The 17,472-nt window shown below is 34.2% G+C and overlaps 1 protein-coding gene across 1 annotated transcript in view; it reads left to right on the forward strand.

The window, feature by feature from the left end:
- The first annotated feature begins 4,763 nt into the window (after positions 1 to 4,763).
- Positions 4,764 to 17,472, forward strand: part of LOC140440196 (immunoglobulin superfamily DCC subclass member 4-like) — a 218,032-nt gene continuing 205,323 nt past the window's right edge. Inside the window, exon 1 of the mRNA XM_072530530.1 lies at positions 4,764 to 4,998. Coding sequence (XP_072386631.1) covers positions 4,926 to 4,998 — 73 coding nt within the window. The 5' untranslated portion in view covers positions 4,764 to 4,925. The remainder of the gene's footprint in view (positions 4,999 to 17,472) is intronic.

A 17,472-nucleotide genomic window follows, 5' to 3' on the forward strand; every position in this document is an offset into this window, starting at 1 on the left:
AGAGTTGTTTCTAGACCTCTCTCTCTCTCTCCAATGGCGCTACAGCCCAAATCGGGCCTTGGCCTCCTCCAAACTATGCCTCCAACCTTGTCGGTCCCGCGCCGATGTTCTCCAGGTTCACACGTCTAGCAAATTTTGCGCGTCCGCTGCCAGTTCATCCTCCCATCTTTTCCGTGGCCTTCCTTTTGGTCTTGCGCCCTGCATTTTACTATCTAGGGCCCTTTTCGGCAATATTTCTGTCTCCATTCTTACTACGTGACCAGCCCAGCGAAGTCTCTGAATATACGATCTTGGTTTTCACACTCTGCACTAGGCCACTAGGATATGTAAAGTCAACGATTACTTCCATACTTCCTGGGCAAGTTCTCTTTTCAGCTCCGATGCATATAATATCTAGTATTTGAAGCTTCGCGAGATTATTCCTCGTGCTGCTAGATTGGCTATACTTCTCCAGTCCACTGCTCCGTAAGCGATGATTGCTCTCACCATTACCATGTACAGGGTTCCCCAAATTGGTATGTTGTGCAGGGTATATCGGAAGCTAGATGAGATAGAAAAAAAGTAGTTAAGATGTCATGACTTCTTTTTTCGTTGTAGCAACGATTGCCCAATCAAATCATCAATAGTTACCCACATTAGCGAGACACAGGGTGATTATTGAAAAATGTCGAAAACGACAGTGTTATATATAATGTCTCGAATTTTAAACTTACAACACCCAGATCTTTAATCTTAGGGTGGGATTCCTTCTGAATATCCCATACGAGAACGTAAAATATCATTTTGAATCTAGTTGCTAAGATAAGTACAGTTTTTTGGGGCCGATTCGAAATTACAAGTATGCCTTAAATGTATGGTAATATTTCTTAAGGGAGGTTTTCCATCTTTTACTAGAACTATAATTATATCAATTAGTTTCTTAATATAATCTATTTTTTTTGACGTTTTTTATCTTTGGATTTCAGTTCAGCCTCTTTTTTCTTTTTGAGTTGAAGATCTACGGACTTATTTACATAATAACTCGAAGTTTCTGTTCTAAATTCATGGCAATTTGTATTTTGCTAATACTAAGTGGGTAAAAACGACCGACTTCTAATTTTTTTCCCTTTGTTATTTTCCCTGGAAACTATTCTAGTTGTGGTTGTTAAGGACCTCGTACTATTCTAGAAGATCTTTCTAATCTTTCTTTTGGTAATTCTAAGCAAGTGTCATCTGGCACAGTATTTTGGTTTCCTATCATGTTTGAAGGATGTTGCGTATCCTTTTTTAACTTATACGCGCATGTCCAATAGAGATATTTGATTATAAAACACTAAATCATAAATAAATCTACATTAAAAACATTTAAAATTATAAATATTTGAGATGGCCCGTATTACTTGTAGTAAGTTAATTTCAGTAATCAGAGAATAAAATCTATAAAAAAATAATTATGAAAAAAAAAATTAAAAACGATGAAAAAGCTGAAACAAAAACGAATGGAATCCTATATCTAGTATAAATTGCATTTGAATAAGTTGTTTTTAATATAAGTAAATATTATTCACCTTAAAAAATAAAAAAATATTAGAAGTCTCTGGTAAATGTTTAGAGCAGTAGCGCACCTAGAATTTTCCTGTGGGAGGGGAGGGGTTTGGTTGGGCATCGAAATTTTTTTTTGGCAATTCCATTATTTTGTGTCCTTAAAATTTGTGAGTAACAGTGTTGGAATAGTGCCCGGGGGGGGGGTTAACCCCCCAAATCCTCCCTTCTTGGGTGCGCCACTGGTTTAGAGCTTTTTTAACTGTTAAGCCTTTACCAAAACTTCTTAATCTATCGTCCTCAATATTTTCTTCGAATAATATTTTACATCCCCGCGTTCAATATTAAATCCCAACGATGGCCCAAAAGTTTTTCTTCTTGGTTTAATATCTCGTTTATTCAATATTATTCAAAATGTTCACAGATTGGTTGTTTCTAGTGAACGATCCCAATTTTTGCGCCCCTCGAAAGTTAGTGTGGGTGCCACGGCACTCGCGTAACCCGCTTTGGCCCCATCCATGCCGGTGATGTTATATGCAGTCCCAGTATGGATGGAAGAAGCTTGTAAGAACAGAAACGGCATGCTATATGTTAATAGATGAATCGTTATGGCAAGACAGAGTTTCAAACGCAACCATCCAAAAACGGCTTCAATACACGCCACTGATGAAACTAGCCATGAACAGAACCAGAAAATTCTTCCACCAGGCCACAAGAAGACTCCTTAAGACCACGGATATCCCCGCCAGAAACTGAGTGCAGAGGATAGATACATCGAGAAACCCATAAACTGATTGACCATCTAATCAGGGACTAGCTAGGAGGTTGCCGAAAGCAGCCAAGCAGGGAAGTAGGTAGGGTGCCAAAAATAGTACCTACAGAAACAGACGTCAACGAGACTAACAGCATAGATAAATCAGGTATCCGAAGAGCATGTGGTCCCACAAAGTAAGAGGTGCAGAAGAACGTTGCGGAATGTTGGTGTAAGAAGAAAGAAGAGTGCAATATATTGTAAATACTGTTTTGACATGTACATATTAGGGCAATAAAATATTTACTTTTTTTATTTTTTATTGGCTCTATTCCTTTATGCAACATTAATATTTTTAAATAATCAATTAATTCCTGCCTTGTGTTCCAAGATCATGGATATTTAAAATTTTAATAATTTTGATATAAATTAAAATTTTAATTCTATGAAACTTGTGCAAAATGCATGAAATCCCTTTCAGTGCAATTAGCCTTTGTTATAATTTCAAAATAATTGAAAAACCCCAATACTTGAGGAGCAAAGTGTTCAACCAATGCATCCTTCCTATCATGACATATGGATGTCAAACCTGGACCCTAACCAAGGCAAACATGAATAAACTAGCCACAACAGAAAGAACAATGGAAAGAGCAATGTTAGGTATACGACTATCAGATAAAAAGAGGAACGACTGGGTAAGATCCAAAACAAAAGTCGAGGACATAACAACAAAAATTGCCAAACTTAAATGGAGCCTCGCGGGCCACACTGCTAGACAAAAAGACCAACGTTGGAATACTACAATACAACATTGGAGACCTTACGAAAGTAAACGACCAAGAGGAAGACCACAGATGAGATGGGTTGATGACATTCAAAGAATAGCCGGAACACATTGGAAATATGTTGCTCAGAAGGCTTAAGAGAAGAAGAACGAGAGACAAATTTGGTTTTATAACTTTTGTATTACTGATCTAGAAACTCAAAACCACATGTTTTACACTTGTACAGAGAAGCAGGCGGGAAAAGGCAGTGTGGAAATATCATCCGATCTCTTTAACTATTTGAAACAAGCTGATTTTTAGAGTGTTTTGTAATAAGGTTGTTTTTCTTAAAATAAAAACAATATTGTCCTGAGAACATTGATTCATTTTTTTGAAACACGTAAAACATCAACCCAAAGGATTTTATTGTATTTCGCAGTACGAAGACATAGTTTTTTACCCACCGACCGTGTTTTTGGAAGAGCAAATACCCATAATTTTAATATAAAAGGAATACCATGACATCTACATTGGTATAGGGAAAGTAAGAGCACTAGGAGAAGATTGGCCAGTTCTTGATACTTAGAAGCTAAGTGAATACTATAAGGACATCCAATCAATTAGTAAACTAAAGAGAATTGAAATATGCTACCGGGTACAAGAAGAAATAGAACAGCTCCGAAAAAAGGGAAGTCTTACAAAAATATTGTGTTGGTAAGAGGCTTGAAAAACCACAAATATGACGGAAAGGAGTCTTTTATATCTTTGATAAAAGAAAGGGAAAAAAGAATCTTAGACAAACTTTTGAAAAAATGTTTTTCTGACCCACGCCTTGGTTGGTACAAAAGTTTGATTTTTGATGAACACACTACAGCAGCTGCTGGTGAGGAGCAGGAAGTAATGAGTGAATGTCTCGATGATGAGCGCCGTGACTTCCATAATAAAAAAACTGTTTGTTGCATTAATTACCTATTATGACAATGTTGTCACTTAGGTAAGGCCTATATTATTATTTTACAAAAATAGAAGTTCATTCAGAAAACCATTATTCCTTTACTTTATTGCTTTTTTACTTTAATTACATGCAAATCATCTTATGTCCACAATATTATACATGCAAAACGAGTTCGTGCAAAATTGTCGTGCTGGTCTTATTTCCAAAACAAAATCAATTTTTAAACTATATTTTAGCTACCCTAACTGAAATAAGTGTTTGAATCTCATGATTGAAATCAGTAACATTTAATAGAACTCATTATCCTTTTGCAGAGCAAAGCTATAAGTTTTTCGCCCTCCCTGAAAAATTACTTATTTCTGACTTAAACTTGTTTACATTTTACCTCCTCATCTATTAAAGACATTGGAATAATTAGAGGAAGTTGGACTAATGAACTAAATTTAGGAGAAAAATAAAATCGTAGAACATTTTTGCATGAAAAGAAAAAATTGACAAAAAATGGGAATATATTTATTTTAAAAGAAATATTTTTGCAATTCTGTCAAAATTCGCACCCCGAATAAAATATTAAACTAAATTTTACAAAACGTTTCAGTTCAGATCATAGTTACACATATTCGAGAGTATTTGGACTCGAGAGGATATTAGCAGGTAGTTTCTCTCCCACTCGGTATCCTCACTTCGTCGCTTCGTTCGCTTTCGACTTCCAGGATCACACGTGGGACCCGATCGGTAGACACGAACGTAGAATACGGAAAACGGAGAATTCATTTCTTTCTAGCCATGCCTAAACAAACTCGATTGTGGCATTGAGAATATGAGAATCGACTCGCGCGGTAGCGGCGATATTTTACTAAATACGTGTTTGTGTGTTTAGAAGTGTGGTGGGTGAAATAAATTTTAATCAACATTTCCAAATGAATACATATATATGGCGTGGAGAATTCTTCAATTTGGCGCTCTGTTTGCAATAGGATGTACATTGGAGTCTAATTCCGATTCAGGTAGGTCCAGTCATCTTAAATTCTCTCTCTAAAAACATTGAAAACACACACATTCGCTTATCAATATGGCGGGTCTGTTTTGGTTCCTCGACACTTCTCAATGTTTATCTATCAATGCATGTTTTCTCTTGGGAGTTATTTTATGTAATAGGAGGGTTTCGGTGTAATATAAGCGTCTGATGCGGGTATTTGTTAAAATTACATCAAACGTGTATCCGTTTTTGCTGTCACAACAAAAACATGATATTACCACTTTCTGTCACATTTTAGAATGGTTGTTTTGTTTACGTTGCAAGCACACAGAACCTAGATTCGTGTTTTTAGGGTTTATTGACATTTTTTAAGTGGTCTTATGTCAAAAAGCTTTACGAAACCGATTATTTATGTTAACTGTTGTTCTTAATTTCATTTTCCTGTAACATTCTAGCATTCCACCGTCCGGTTTTTGTTTAATTGAATGTGTGCACATTAGAAATGGGCGTTCGTTTGAAAAATTACAGGTTGAAAAATAAAAGTGTCACACATGTTAATTTAAAATGGATGAAACCCAAATTTGGTACATAATTTGTATCTAGATAAATATGTTAAACGTGGAAAACGAATTTTAAATATATTTGCAGTACATTAACATCGTTAATTAGATAAATAATTAGAACAAACTAAATTCCTTTACTCCTTCATTTTTATTTATACTATGTTAATCTCCGATAAATAAACACATTTTTATTAATTCACGATTATTATGTATCTTGCACGTTTTGATTGTTTACAGATTATATTTATTCGGTTTTCTATTTCTTTCAGTTTATTATTATGTAGCCGTATATGGAATCTATACTTTTATTGATTGCTTTTTATATTCTGTATTCTTTCCAAATTCGGGATGTTGTTTGTAATTACAAGATGATTGTGTAGGTGTAGAAAAGTAATTACGTTTTGATTTACACCATAGGCGCACACAGTTAGAATCTGAAGGGTGCTAAATAACAATAATAATGATATAAGATAAAATCGATACATATTAAGTAAATATATTTAGTTATTTTCATTTTACTTGGCCCAAAGGTAGTCGGTAGTCGGTGTAATGTTGTTTTTGTAAAAGTTATATTTACATTTTAAAGTTATGTGCACTAATAATAAGAATTAATAATAAAAGGTAATTATAAATACACATTAAATTTGTATTCAATCTTTTTCAGTACTTTCGCATATCTGCTTTCAATAAATGGAATGGCATTATATTAAAATACATAACAAAACATTGTCAGTAACAATTATAGATAAAAACAAACATATTTAAAAAAATCTAGATAGTATGGTGTTGTTGAAAGATACTGTTTAGGCGAAACAAAATTGTTTTCTTTTATTATTTTTTTAAATATCAAGTTTTTTTGTACAACAACCCTAAATTGAGTCAAACAAAATAAAGTAAATACAAATAATAGTAATGAAGATTTAGAATTAGTCCTGTGATTGCCATTATAATGGGAGACATAATAATAGCCACCATGTTTCACTTCTACAAATATTCCAGGCTCTAGTTGATATATTATATAGTTGATATATTGATATATTATACTCTTCATTATTTTTAGTATTGTTACATTAGTTCTAGTGTTAAGACATATTTTAGTTTTCATCAAAATACAGCTAAATAAAAATATATTAAGATAAAAGTTTATCTCTCAAACTATACTCTTTTAGTAAATGTTTTTGGCAGAGTGCCTTATCTATTAAGAACAAGAACAGCAAATTGCCTTAAAAACCCCATTGCTATTGGGATTACTTATATGGACAGCTTTCCAAGAATACTTTCAACAACTAATAGTAGTTAACTATTAGATGGTATTTATTATTGTTATTTACTGTTTTTTTTTGTCAACAATTTACTATTTGTCAACCATTGTTCTTTTGGATTTTCAATCTTCTCTCTTATCTGTTTTTCCAGTGTTCTTAAATGATCTTCCCATGTTTATCATCTGTAATATTTCTTTGAACATCCATTCTTTATTTTTTTGTTTCTCTGGAGCTTATAACTCCCTTTTCTAATGAAACTATTATGTTCTTCAAAGTATCCCAATCTTTTAATATTTTTTCCAAAGTCATGGATGTCCAATAGTTTCTGATCCTTTTAGATTGTTTCTTTTTAATTTTTTTCAGTCTAAAAATTTCCTATGACAGGGTTGTGGTCTGGTCCAATGTCAGTACAGGGGTATATATGTCCTAACACTACAAATTCTGTTTCTAAATCTGTCTCTGAAGAGTATCAAATATATTTAGTTTCTGACAATATATAGTTCACTATGTTTCAGGGACTGCTAACTGCAGAGTTTAAAGGGGAAGGAGGCTTAAACCAAGTGTTAATTATAGAACATTTTCTTCTTGATAACACTGTATTAATGTACAGCCTTTTTCATTGCTTTCTCCCAAACTATACTCACAATATTTCTGACTATGCCTTTTCCTGGCAATAAGATCACCTAACTCCTTATAGTTTTTCCTAGTGTATTTTAAGACATATTTTTATTCTTATCTTTAGTTGGAGCATAGCACTGTATTATATTGATATTGACTGGGCAGACCTTGATGTGTAATAACAGACTTACTTCTGTCTGAATTTGGACTGAAATTAATCAGTACTACTACACCAACGCCATTCAAGTGATTTGGTAAATCATTGTCAGAGTAGTAGAGTGGCATTCTTCATGTTGGCATCTTCCTTTTCCTGACTATATCATCTCATAAAGGTATGTGTGGATTTAAGGCCATTGTATTTATCTTCACCATGATTGCTTGTTCTAGGAAGAAATAATGCAGTAGTTTTTCCCTCTGCATCTCTATACAAAAGATGATTTTATAGTTATGACTTTGACTGATCTATTCAACCTCTGCTTGTGTTTGGTTATGGTGATCCAGCTGTCGATTTCGATCACTATATTTTTAGAACACTCCCAGTATTTCATTTTCTCTCAGTGCCATCCATATATCGGTTACTCTGGATGTGTCCGATTGGAGAATCCAGCAAAAAACCTAACAGGAGCCACTTTTTATAAGAAATATTTTAATTCAGAATTTTTATCCTGAAATCGTCAGTTTATTATTTGGTTCTACATTTGATCTTAAAAAACTGATAAAAAATACACTGTATGCCTATAAATAAACAGGTACGCTTAAGGAATAGTCAGTTGGTAGTACCTCTCTTTGCTCTCACTCAGTACCAAATTAAGTTTATCTCATATCCAAAGGTATATCTGAGATCTTCAATGTTATTAATGTATGGTTCCAATAAATAATATGGACATTTTAGATTATTTCGATATTGAATTTTTCAGATATCCCACTGATCTATTTGCTATTTATTTTATTTTTTATTCCACTTTTTTATCCAGCTAGTTTTACTGATTCACTATTATCTGTTCAATTATTTTGTTTTCTAACCAAAATCGTATATTTTTTTATACTTTTACTACTATTGTATCGTATTGGTTCTTCTTTGGAACCAAACATTAAAGTAAACACAAACACAATTCACAGAAATATCTAATACAATAATTTTTCTTAGTGTATCTTTTTATGTATAATATCTAATAATTTGTCCTTATTTTTTCTTAGTATAATTTTTATGGATAATTGCCATTCATGGTGTCACCGACCTTACAAATTAAACAAATATCGTTTCTGATAGGGGATATCACCATAAAGAGGTTCAGAATGTTGTTATCGAAGGTGTAATTAGTATGATAAATGACGATGTTAAATAAAATGGGTTTGCTATTGACATTACATTTAGTGGAATATTTATTTGAGCAATATTGCTACTACTATTAGACCATATATAATATCAATTTAGCATAGATATCGTTTGGTTTTTGACCCCATCATCGGGGAAGATTAAGTGATTTGTTATTTTCATTATAGTTACCCCCAGTTCGTCCAGGAATTCAGCTTGTGTGATGTGTCATATTAGACCATTTAGATAAAACATTTTCTAACCATCTTAACCTATACTTTCTCATTTCGGCATCGATAAATCTCACACCGAGACTATTCCTACGTCTTCGTTCGTTTTTTGATCGTTTTCGCTACTTACTCATCCATCTAAGCGTTTCTGCAACATGCACTTGTTCTAGTTTGTTATAACTTCCCAACATTGAGTGTCGTGTATCTTTGTTGATTTTACGACAGTCTCGCAGAATTTTCTTTCAGTTTCAGTGGAATTCTTTTGTCAGATGTCACATCATTTTATTCGTTATGCTCTAGTTATAATGTATGCATCTTTATCATTTTCCGATTGCTCTGTAATACCGATACTATATACTTAAAATTATAACTTTGATCTGATCCAATATTAATGAGAATAGGGATGGATTTAGCATTGATGCAATGCTGTTCTCACGTGAATTTTTTTGTTGTTACTTCGTCAAATTTCGTCATCATCATCATCATTGGTTCTACGGTCCAAGTTGAGTTTCTACCTTCCTAAGCTTATTCTTCCTATTTTGTCAGATTCCTTGGAGCTTGATGCCGGTTGGCAACATCGATCTTTCTGGGATCTTCCCTACACCATCCCTTCCACCTTGGTCTATCTCTTGACGAATTCCCTTAGGTTTCTCCAATAAAATATGTCTAATTTTTATTTAAGGTCTTCTTCCTTCTTGTATGTAGGCTTTAAAGTCTGTTTCTTCTTCAATATTAGCCTCCTAAATTGTTTAAATTATCGCACCATCTTTTTCTTGGTCTGTATGACCTATAAATGGCCAATACTTCTTCGTCCATTTGTACTCTATTCTCTGCCATTCTACTAATGTGTTCTTTCCACTCCTATTTCCGTTTTGTCACCCATCCATGTATGTCTTCTATATTGCATGCTCTTCTTATGTTTTCGTTTCTCTAGCTATCCAACAAACATTTCCCTGATATTCCTCGGAGTATTTTCATCTCTGTTGTTTCTAGTAGTCGTCTCGTTTTAGATGTCAGGTCTTGTCTCCGCTGTGTATGTTAATATAGGTCTAATTGCTGCTTTATAGATTCTAGAGTTTGTGTCTTGTCTTAGGTGTTTGTTCTTCCAGATTGTGTCATTAAGAGATCTCGACGCTTTACTTGCTTTTAAGCTTTGTTGTCGTACTTCTTCTTCAACATCTCCGTAACTAGTTATATCTATTCCCAGATATCTAAACCTTGCTTTCTGCTTTATTATTTTCCCATTAATTTCGATTTTACATACATTTGGTTTTTTCTGCTGATATTATCATATTGTATTTCTTGGCTGTTGTATTGAAGATGTGTGTTAATCTGTGGAACTCATCTTCTGTCTCGGCCATTAATACGGCGTCGTCTACGAAACATAATATTTGGATTTGTTTGTAACCATGACCTTTACGTACCTCCTGTATTATTTTGTCCATTATTATATTAAAGAGAAGTGGGCTTAACGAGTCACCCTGTCTGACTCCGCTTTGTACTGGTATACACTGTGTTAGTTTTCTATTTATCTTTGTCTGTATTCGATTATGGAAGTAAATGTTTTCGATGGTTTGTATAATATTGATTGGTATGTTTCTTTTATACAATAGGTGTAAGACGTCTTCGACTTGGATGCGATCAAAAGCCTTTGTCAGGTCTATAAAACATAGATATGCTGGTTTATTGTACTCGATGACCTTTTCTGTGATTTGTCTTAGTACAAATACCTGTCTTAGTACAAATACGGCGTCTACGCAGGATCTTCCGGATCTGAATCCTTGTTGTTCATCTGATAAAGTTGTTTGTTTATTGATTTTGTTGGTAAGGACTTTTATGGTAAGCTTAAGTGCGGTTATTTATTTATTGTATGGCATACAATAAGAACGCATATTTAAAAAGCAATATAAAACATTACATGGAGTATTACAAACGAACATCTAATGCATTAATATAGTCTAAAACATTTTCGGTCGCATTCAGGAACTCGTCAAAAACTCCAGGGAACCGCCTTCGGGGGCATTCTTCAACAATGTGACAGACGGTCTGTCGTTGCGCACCACAGTCACACTCCGGAGTAAGGGCTTTTCCCCATTTATGTAAGCTGTCAGCAACTTATGGAGTAGCAACTTATGTTCGAAACAAAATAGAAAATGCACACGTATGTTCTTAAGTGCGGTGTTGAGTAGATTTATACCTCTATAATTGTTGGGATCTTCTTTATCTCCTTTCTTGAACATTGGTATCATTATGCTGTTTCTCCATTTGTCTAGTACCTTGCAGTGCAATATTAGTGTTTATAAGTTTTGTCATCTCTAGAGTTATACTTTCTCCTACATGTTTTAGAAGCTCGTTGGTTATTCCGTCTGGTCCTAGTAACTTTCTAGTTTTAAGTGAATTTATGGCTATCTCTACTTCCTGAAAACTGATTTCTATTTCGCCTTAATTCAGGTACGTTATTGTGTTGATTATTTTTTCCTTTCCTTTAAAAAGTTCCGTCAGGTATCTTTCCCATTCGTTTGCTGGTATGTTATTCCTTCAATTCTGCCATTTCTTTCCGTTGGTTTCTTATGAATCTCCATATTTGTTTTTGTGTACCGTAGGAAGTCGCTTTCCATCCTTTTTGTAAACTGTTTCCAGTGTTCATTTTTTGTTATTCTTACCAACTGCTTGTTGTACTTCATGTAGGCCTCTCGTTTCTCTTTACATTTCTCTTTTATTTCTTTTTTGAACCATGGTGTATTGTTGTTGTTTCTTTTGTTCAGTATGACTTTGAGTTTTCCTAGAGCTTCTGTTACTGCTTCTTCAGTGTTGTTTTTAATTTTCTCCCAGCTCGCGTTTATATCTTCGATGTCGTCCATTTGTTTCAGCTGTATCTTCTGTGCCAGAGTCGTCCCACAGTGATTCTACATTGAATTTTTCCTCGGTGATTTACTGTAGAAAATGTTTTGGTGTTATTTTCATTCTTATTTTTGCTAGTACTAGTTTGTGTTCACTCTCTGCGTTTGCTGATTTTAAGGTGATATCTAGAATCTGCTTTGGGTGGATTTTTCTATTAGTGACTATAAAATCAATCATAGATTTATGCCCACTGGAGTTTTCAAGTGTATATTTATACTGGAGCTTATGGTCGAAAAATGTATTATTGCTTTTCAGTTCGTTAAAAGCACAGAGATTAGCTATGAGTTCTCCATTTGCGTTGACATGGTTTTCATTAAATCTCTGTTTTACTGGAACTATTTTATTTCCGATTCGTGCGTTAAAGTCACCTATAAGAATTAAGGATTCTTTATGATGTATTTCATCCAGGATGGTTTGCAATTGTTCGTAGAATGCCTCTCGTTCCTCTTTAGGTTTGCAGTGCTCGGGGCTATAGATAGATATTACATTTAATTTTTTGTAGTCTATTGTGATGTTCATATGTATTATTTAAGGTGATTATATATTTTGCTTCATTATTTATTTGAACGTTGCACGTATTTGTATAGTTCAAAGTTATATCGACGACGCAGGTTACGCAGGAGACGTTAATCACCCAATACGAATAATTGCTGACTTGCAAGTTCCTGGGAGGGAAGTAGGAGGGGAAAACCAAATAAGACCTGTGGAGAGACGCTTAAGCAGGACATGTCGGTAAAGGGTATTGATATTGATATAACCGAAGATTGATACGTATGGAGAAATATAATTAAGGAAGCCGACTCCGCCTAGGGTAAAGGCAAAGAGAATTATGATAATGATGTTGTGTGGTGTTTTAGTCCTCTTTATCGATAAATAGATTGTCTACTCTTCTAATCACCACAGAACCCTACCTTTCTCTCATTGATACATTACGTAAGTTTTATACACAAGTAAAAGCTTACAAGTCAACGTTTTATAGATCAAAAGTGTAATTTTTATCATTAACCTTTGACTCAATTAACTATTACATTAAGGTATGTCCTACGTTACTCACAATAACATAATTTTCGGTAAATTGTGATCGCGCCTATAAAAATCCTATTTTAAATAACCACTGTAGGGTACTGTTTCACTCACACAATCCACAATCATATTTGAGTGCTTTTTCGTCAAAATAAACCGAAAAAAAATTTAGCAATATCACACATTTGCGTATTATTTTGAGGAAAATAATATTGAAACCACGCAAATGTCGTGTTAAAAATAAACAATAAAATGACGCTCCCTTCAAGTTTTTAGGTCAATTTGAAAAAAAAAAACAACAACCTGTCGATTTTTTCCTAACCGTTATCTTTTATCATTTTGTCAATAGAGAGATATGTCACTCATTCAATACACGCCAAAGGGGATTTTCTTTTTCTGAAATTGATATGTGGATTGGCTGGAAAATTTATAAGCCACATTACCTTTGAGTGTGCATTTTTATTTATAGAGCCTTTTTTGTGGAGAATTGAGTGAATTGTTTATTAGACATCTTATTGATATTATAGTTGAGGTACTGAATTCCCCCGAAAGCTGATGGGAAATATATGATAAATTTTGTCCTTTTTGTGTTTAATATTATTTGAATATTCTTCTTCTTTTTTTTTTCTTCTTTATAAGTAATTCTGCTTGTTCATTCGCGGATTAATACCTCTATGGAAGGTTGTCACTCCATCTTTGGCGCGGTCGTCCGATACTTCTTTCGCCTCTTGCTATTTTGATGACACGGGTCTCTTCCATTCTGCTTATGTGGTTATTCCATTTTTTTTTCTATTTTGTGTCCATTTATTTATACACTATGCGTTACATTTTCTTCTAATGTTTACACTTCTCTTTCGATCTCTCAGCGTATTTCGTATAATCCTTCTCAGTACTCGGATCTCTCGCTCTGTCGTTTCTAGCAGCCTTTGTGTTGTGGCTGTGTCGGGTCTTGTTTCTGAGGCATATGTCATTATTGGTCCGGTACACTGGCTTTATAAATTCTTGACTTCATCTCAGTGTCAATGTGTCTGTTTCGTCATATAGTGTTATTAATGCATCCTGCCAGTCTATTTGCTTTTTGTACTTGATCTCGCATTTCTTTGTCCAGGCTTCCATAGTTTAAGAGTATAATTCCCAGGTATTTTAATTCCATTCCTTGTTCAATACTGATTCCATCAATTTTTTTTATATCTTGTTGGCTTTGGTGACTACTATTGTTTTAGTTTTCTGAGATGAGATTGTCATGTTAAATTCTTTTGTTCTTATGTTCAATCTGTGGACCAGTCTTTGCAGACTATCTTCATCTTTGGCTATCAATATTGCTTCGTCTGCGTAACAGAGTATTTTTATTTCTTTTGTTTCCCATTCTGTACCCTCTTCCTTTGTTAACGCTTTTTATGATTTCATCAATGAATAAATTGAAGAGCATGGGGCTCAATGAATTCCCTTGTCTTATTCCGCTGCCTATTTCTATAGGTTTTGTAAGTTGTCAATCTATTCTGACTTCCATTTTGTTGTTTTGGTAGATATTTTTGATAGTTTTTATAATATTTAAGGGAACTTCTCTATCATACAGAAGATGGATAACATCTTTGAGTGTTACTCTGTCAAACGCTTTCTTTAGGTCAATCAGACACAGAAACGTTGGTCTTTTATACGCTAGTGATTTTTCATCAGTAATTTGCTTAGTGAATAGAAGAATTAGTTCGCTCGTTCTCTCCATTCTTCCGATATTTTATAATTTTATTAATTAAGTAATGTTGTTAATTGTAATTCGTTTGGTATCCCGTCATTACCTGCTGCTTTTTTGTTCTTCAGCTTTTCAAGTATTTTCCGAACTTAATCTACATTTATATTAAGTTCTTGATTTGTGGTAATTTCTGGTGTTTCCGGTTCTAGCGTCGTTTGTACTTACTCTCTATCGAGCTTTTTTAGGTAGTCAATCCATGTATCCTTTTCTATTCGTTTTGGTTCTATTAGTTCCTTAACCTTCGTTCTTTGACCTCTTATGAAGCGCCATATTTCCTTTTGCAGACCGTAAAAATCATGTTCCATTTCTTTTGAATAATCTTCAACCATAATATTTTCAATCCTTATTTTATTTATCCGTTTGTTAACCCACGAATAATTCAAACAAAATATTTTAATACATAGTGTCGTTTTAAGAACGGTAGTGATACATAAGAAGTTCTTTAGTATTCAGGTTTAGATCTAGAGAGCACGGGACGTCAACTAACACATATTTACATGCTTTATTGACTTTAAAAGACATTTGACTAAATCAGATATAAAAATCTCATTGATTTCTTTACATTCGTTTAATGAAGAAGTTGTCATTCTCCATTTGGGATAGAATCTCTAACCAGAGTTCTCCGTGAAAGATATTATTGATACATATTTCATTTGGACTACCGAAGTCTCTGGTACTATCTCATCATCATCTTCTTCTCTTCTGGGGATGTGCCAGTGCGAGTAACATCAAAATGGTTCTAAGTTTTCAGAATAAAGTACTGAGGGACATTGCAATTGCTCCCTGGTACATAAGAACTAGCGACCTACACAGAGACCTAGGTGTGGAAATGGTCGCAGATGTGATTCAAGTATTTGCAAAGGAGCATGAAAACAGTATTCATAACGATACAAACGTATAGGCTATTCAAGTCCTGGAACGTTGGCTATTAACATGGCAATTCTGATCTTGTTTGCGGCGCTTCTGAATAGTTCGTCCGATGTGAGCCCGAACCACTTCCTCAGATTTTGGAGTGTCTTCTCCTGCCTGGCCCTCGCTTACTGTCTATTTTTCCCTGGACAATCAATTGCAGTAGACGGTACTTATCGTGTCTCAATATGTGGCCGAAATATTCAAGCTTTCTTTGTTTAATTGTATTCACGATTTCTTTCTCCTTTCCGATTCTTTGGATTACCTCTGTGTTGGTGACATGTTCGGTCCAGGATATACGAAGAATGCGTCGGTACACCCACATTTCGAATGCTTCTAGTTTTCTCGTGAGCGTCTCCGTCAGCGTCCAGGCCAGTTTTAAGATTGTTAATAGAAAAAGTTTGCGCGGTAATCTTTTGTGACTAGTTGTAAATAACAGAGAACATCTTAGGTGTTTTTTTAAATTAATAAAAAATCTTCGATTGTCCATTTTTGGAACTAACTGCCAACTTCTTCCATCAATCTCTATCTTCTGCCACATACTTACAATTTGTTCTGGCTATTTTTTTGATGACATCTACCCATCTTATCTATGGTCTTCCTTTTGGTGTCTATCTTTGTAGCGTATACAATGATGTATTGCGGCGTTCCAACGTTGGTCTTTTTGTCTAGCAGTGTGATCTGTGAAGCTCCATCTGAATTTGGCAATTTTTCTTGTCATATCCTCGACTTTTGTTTTTAATCTTGCCCAGTCGTCCCTCTTTATATCTGACAATCGTGTACATAACATTGCCTTTTCTGTTGTGGCTAGTTTATTCGTATTTGGTTAGGGTCCAGGTTTGACATCCATATGTCATAATAGAAAGGATGCACTGGTTGAACAGTTTTACTCCTCAAGTATTGAGGTATTTTGCGGTTCTTAAGTATCCAAATGAGTTTTCCAAATATTGCCCATGCCAGTCTTGCTCTTTTAGTGATTTCCGCACCGGAAGAATTTGGATTAGGTAGATATATTCTTAAACTTCTTGTATCTCATTGTCATTTATGTCTAGGGTCTTCTGTATTTGTAATTGTTTTTGTTTTTGTCATATTAATTTTTAACGACGTTTTGGAAGCTTTCTGCGAGTTTCTACACCATAGTTAGTAATTCCTCGAATGTGCTCGCTATAATCCCGGTTTAACTTGATGCCATATGTTGACCAATTTGTAGTTTTGAAGACGTCTTCTAAGGAGGCTAGATTAAAAAGCTTTGGAGATATTACGTCGCCTTGTCTAACTCCTCTCTTAGTCAGTTGGTATAGTATTTGTATTTTCGTCTAGTTGTACTATCATGGTTGCGTTTTCATATATAGGTATGTATTTATTGCCTATATCTCAAATCTATTATACAATTATTAATAGCTTGTTCTATGGCCCACATAGTCTACGAAGGCAAAAAATACGGGTAGTTGCTACTCATTTGCCTTCTCTATCAGTGTTCTCATTGTCAGCAGATGGTCTGATGTAATATATCCTTTGCGGAAGCCAGCCTGTTCTTCTTCTTATTGTTTCGTTTTCCACTTATTAAACGCTTCCCTATCTTTTGCAACGTGAAATACCTATCTGTTCAACATTGAGATTAGTCCAATCTCTGATATTCCTCAGCCAAGATTTCTTCTTTCTTCCCAAGCCTTTTCATTCCTCTACTTTCCTTGCATGGCGACGTGTAGAAGAGAGCATTTATCGTTTCGAAGTGTGTGGCCCAGGTACGATGTTTTTTTTTAAGTTATACTTCTATAAATAATTATGAAATTATTTATAATTATTTATAGAAGTATAAATGAATATAGAATATAGAAGTATGAATGAAATAAATTCATTCATTTTCGCTAGAATATATGTTGAATATGTTGTAATTATCTCCACAATTTATGAGAACAAACTATATACTA

The sequence above is a fragment of the Diabrotica undecimpunctata genome, chromosome 4 (genome assembly GCF_040954645.1).
Source record: "Diabrotica undecimpunctata isolate CICGRU chromosome 4, icDiaUnde3, whole genome shotgun sequence".
NCBI lineage: Eukaryota > Metazoa > Arthropoda > Insecta > Coleoptera > Chrysomelidae > Diabrotica > Diabrotica undecimpunctata.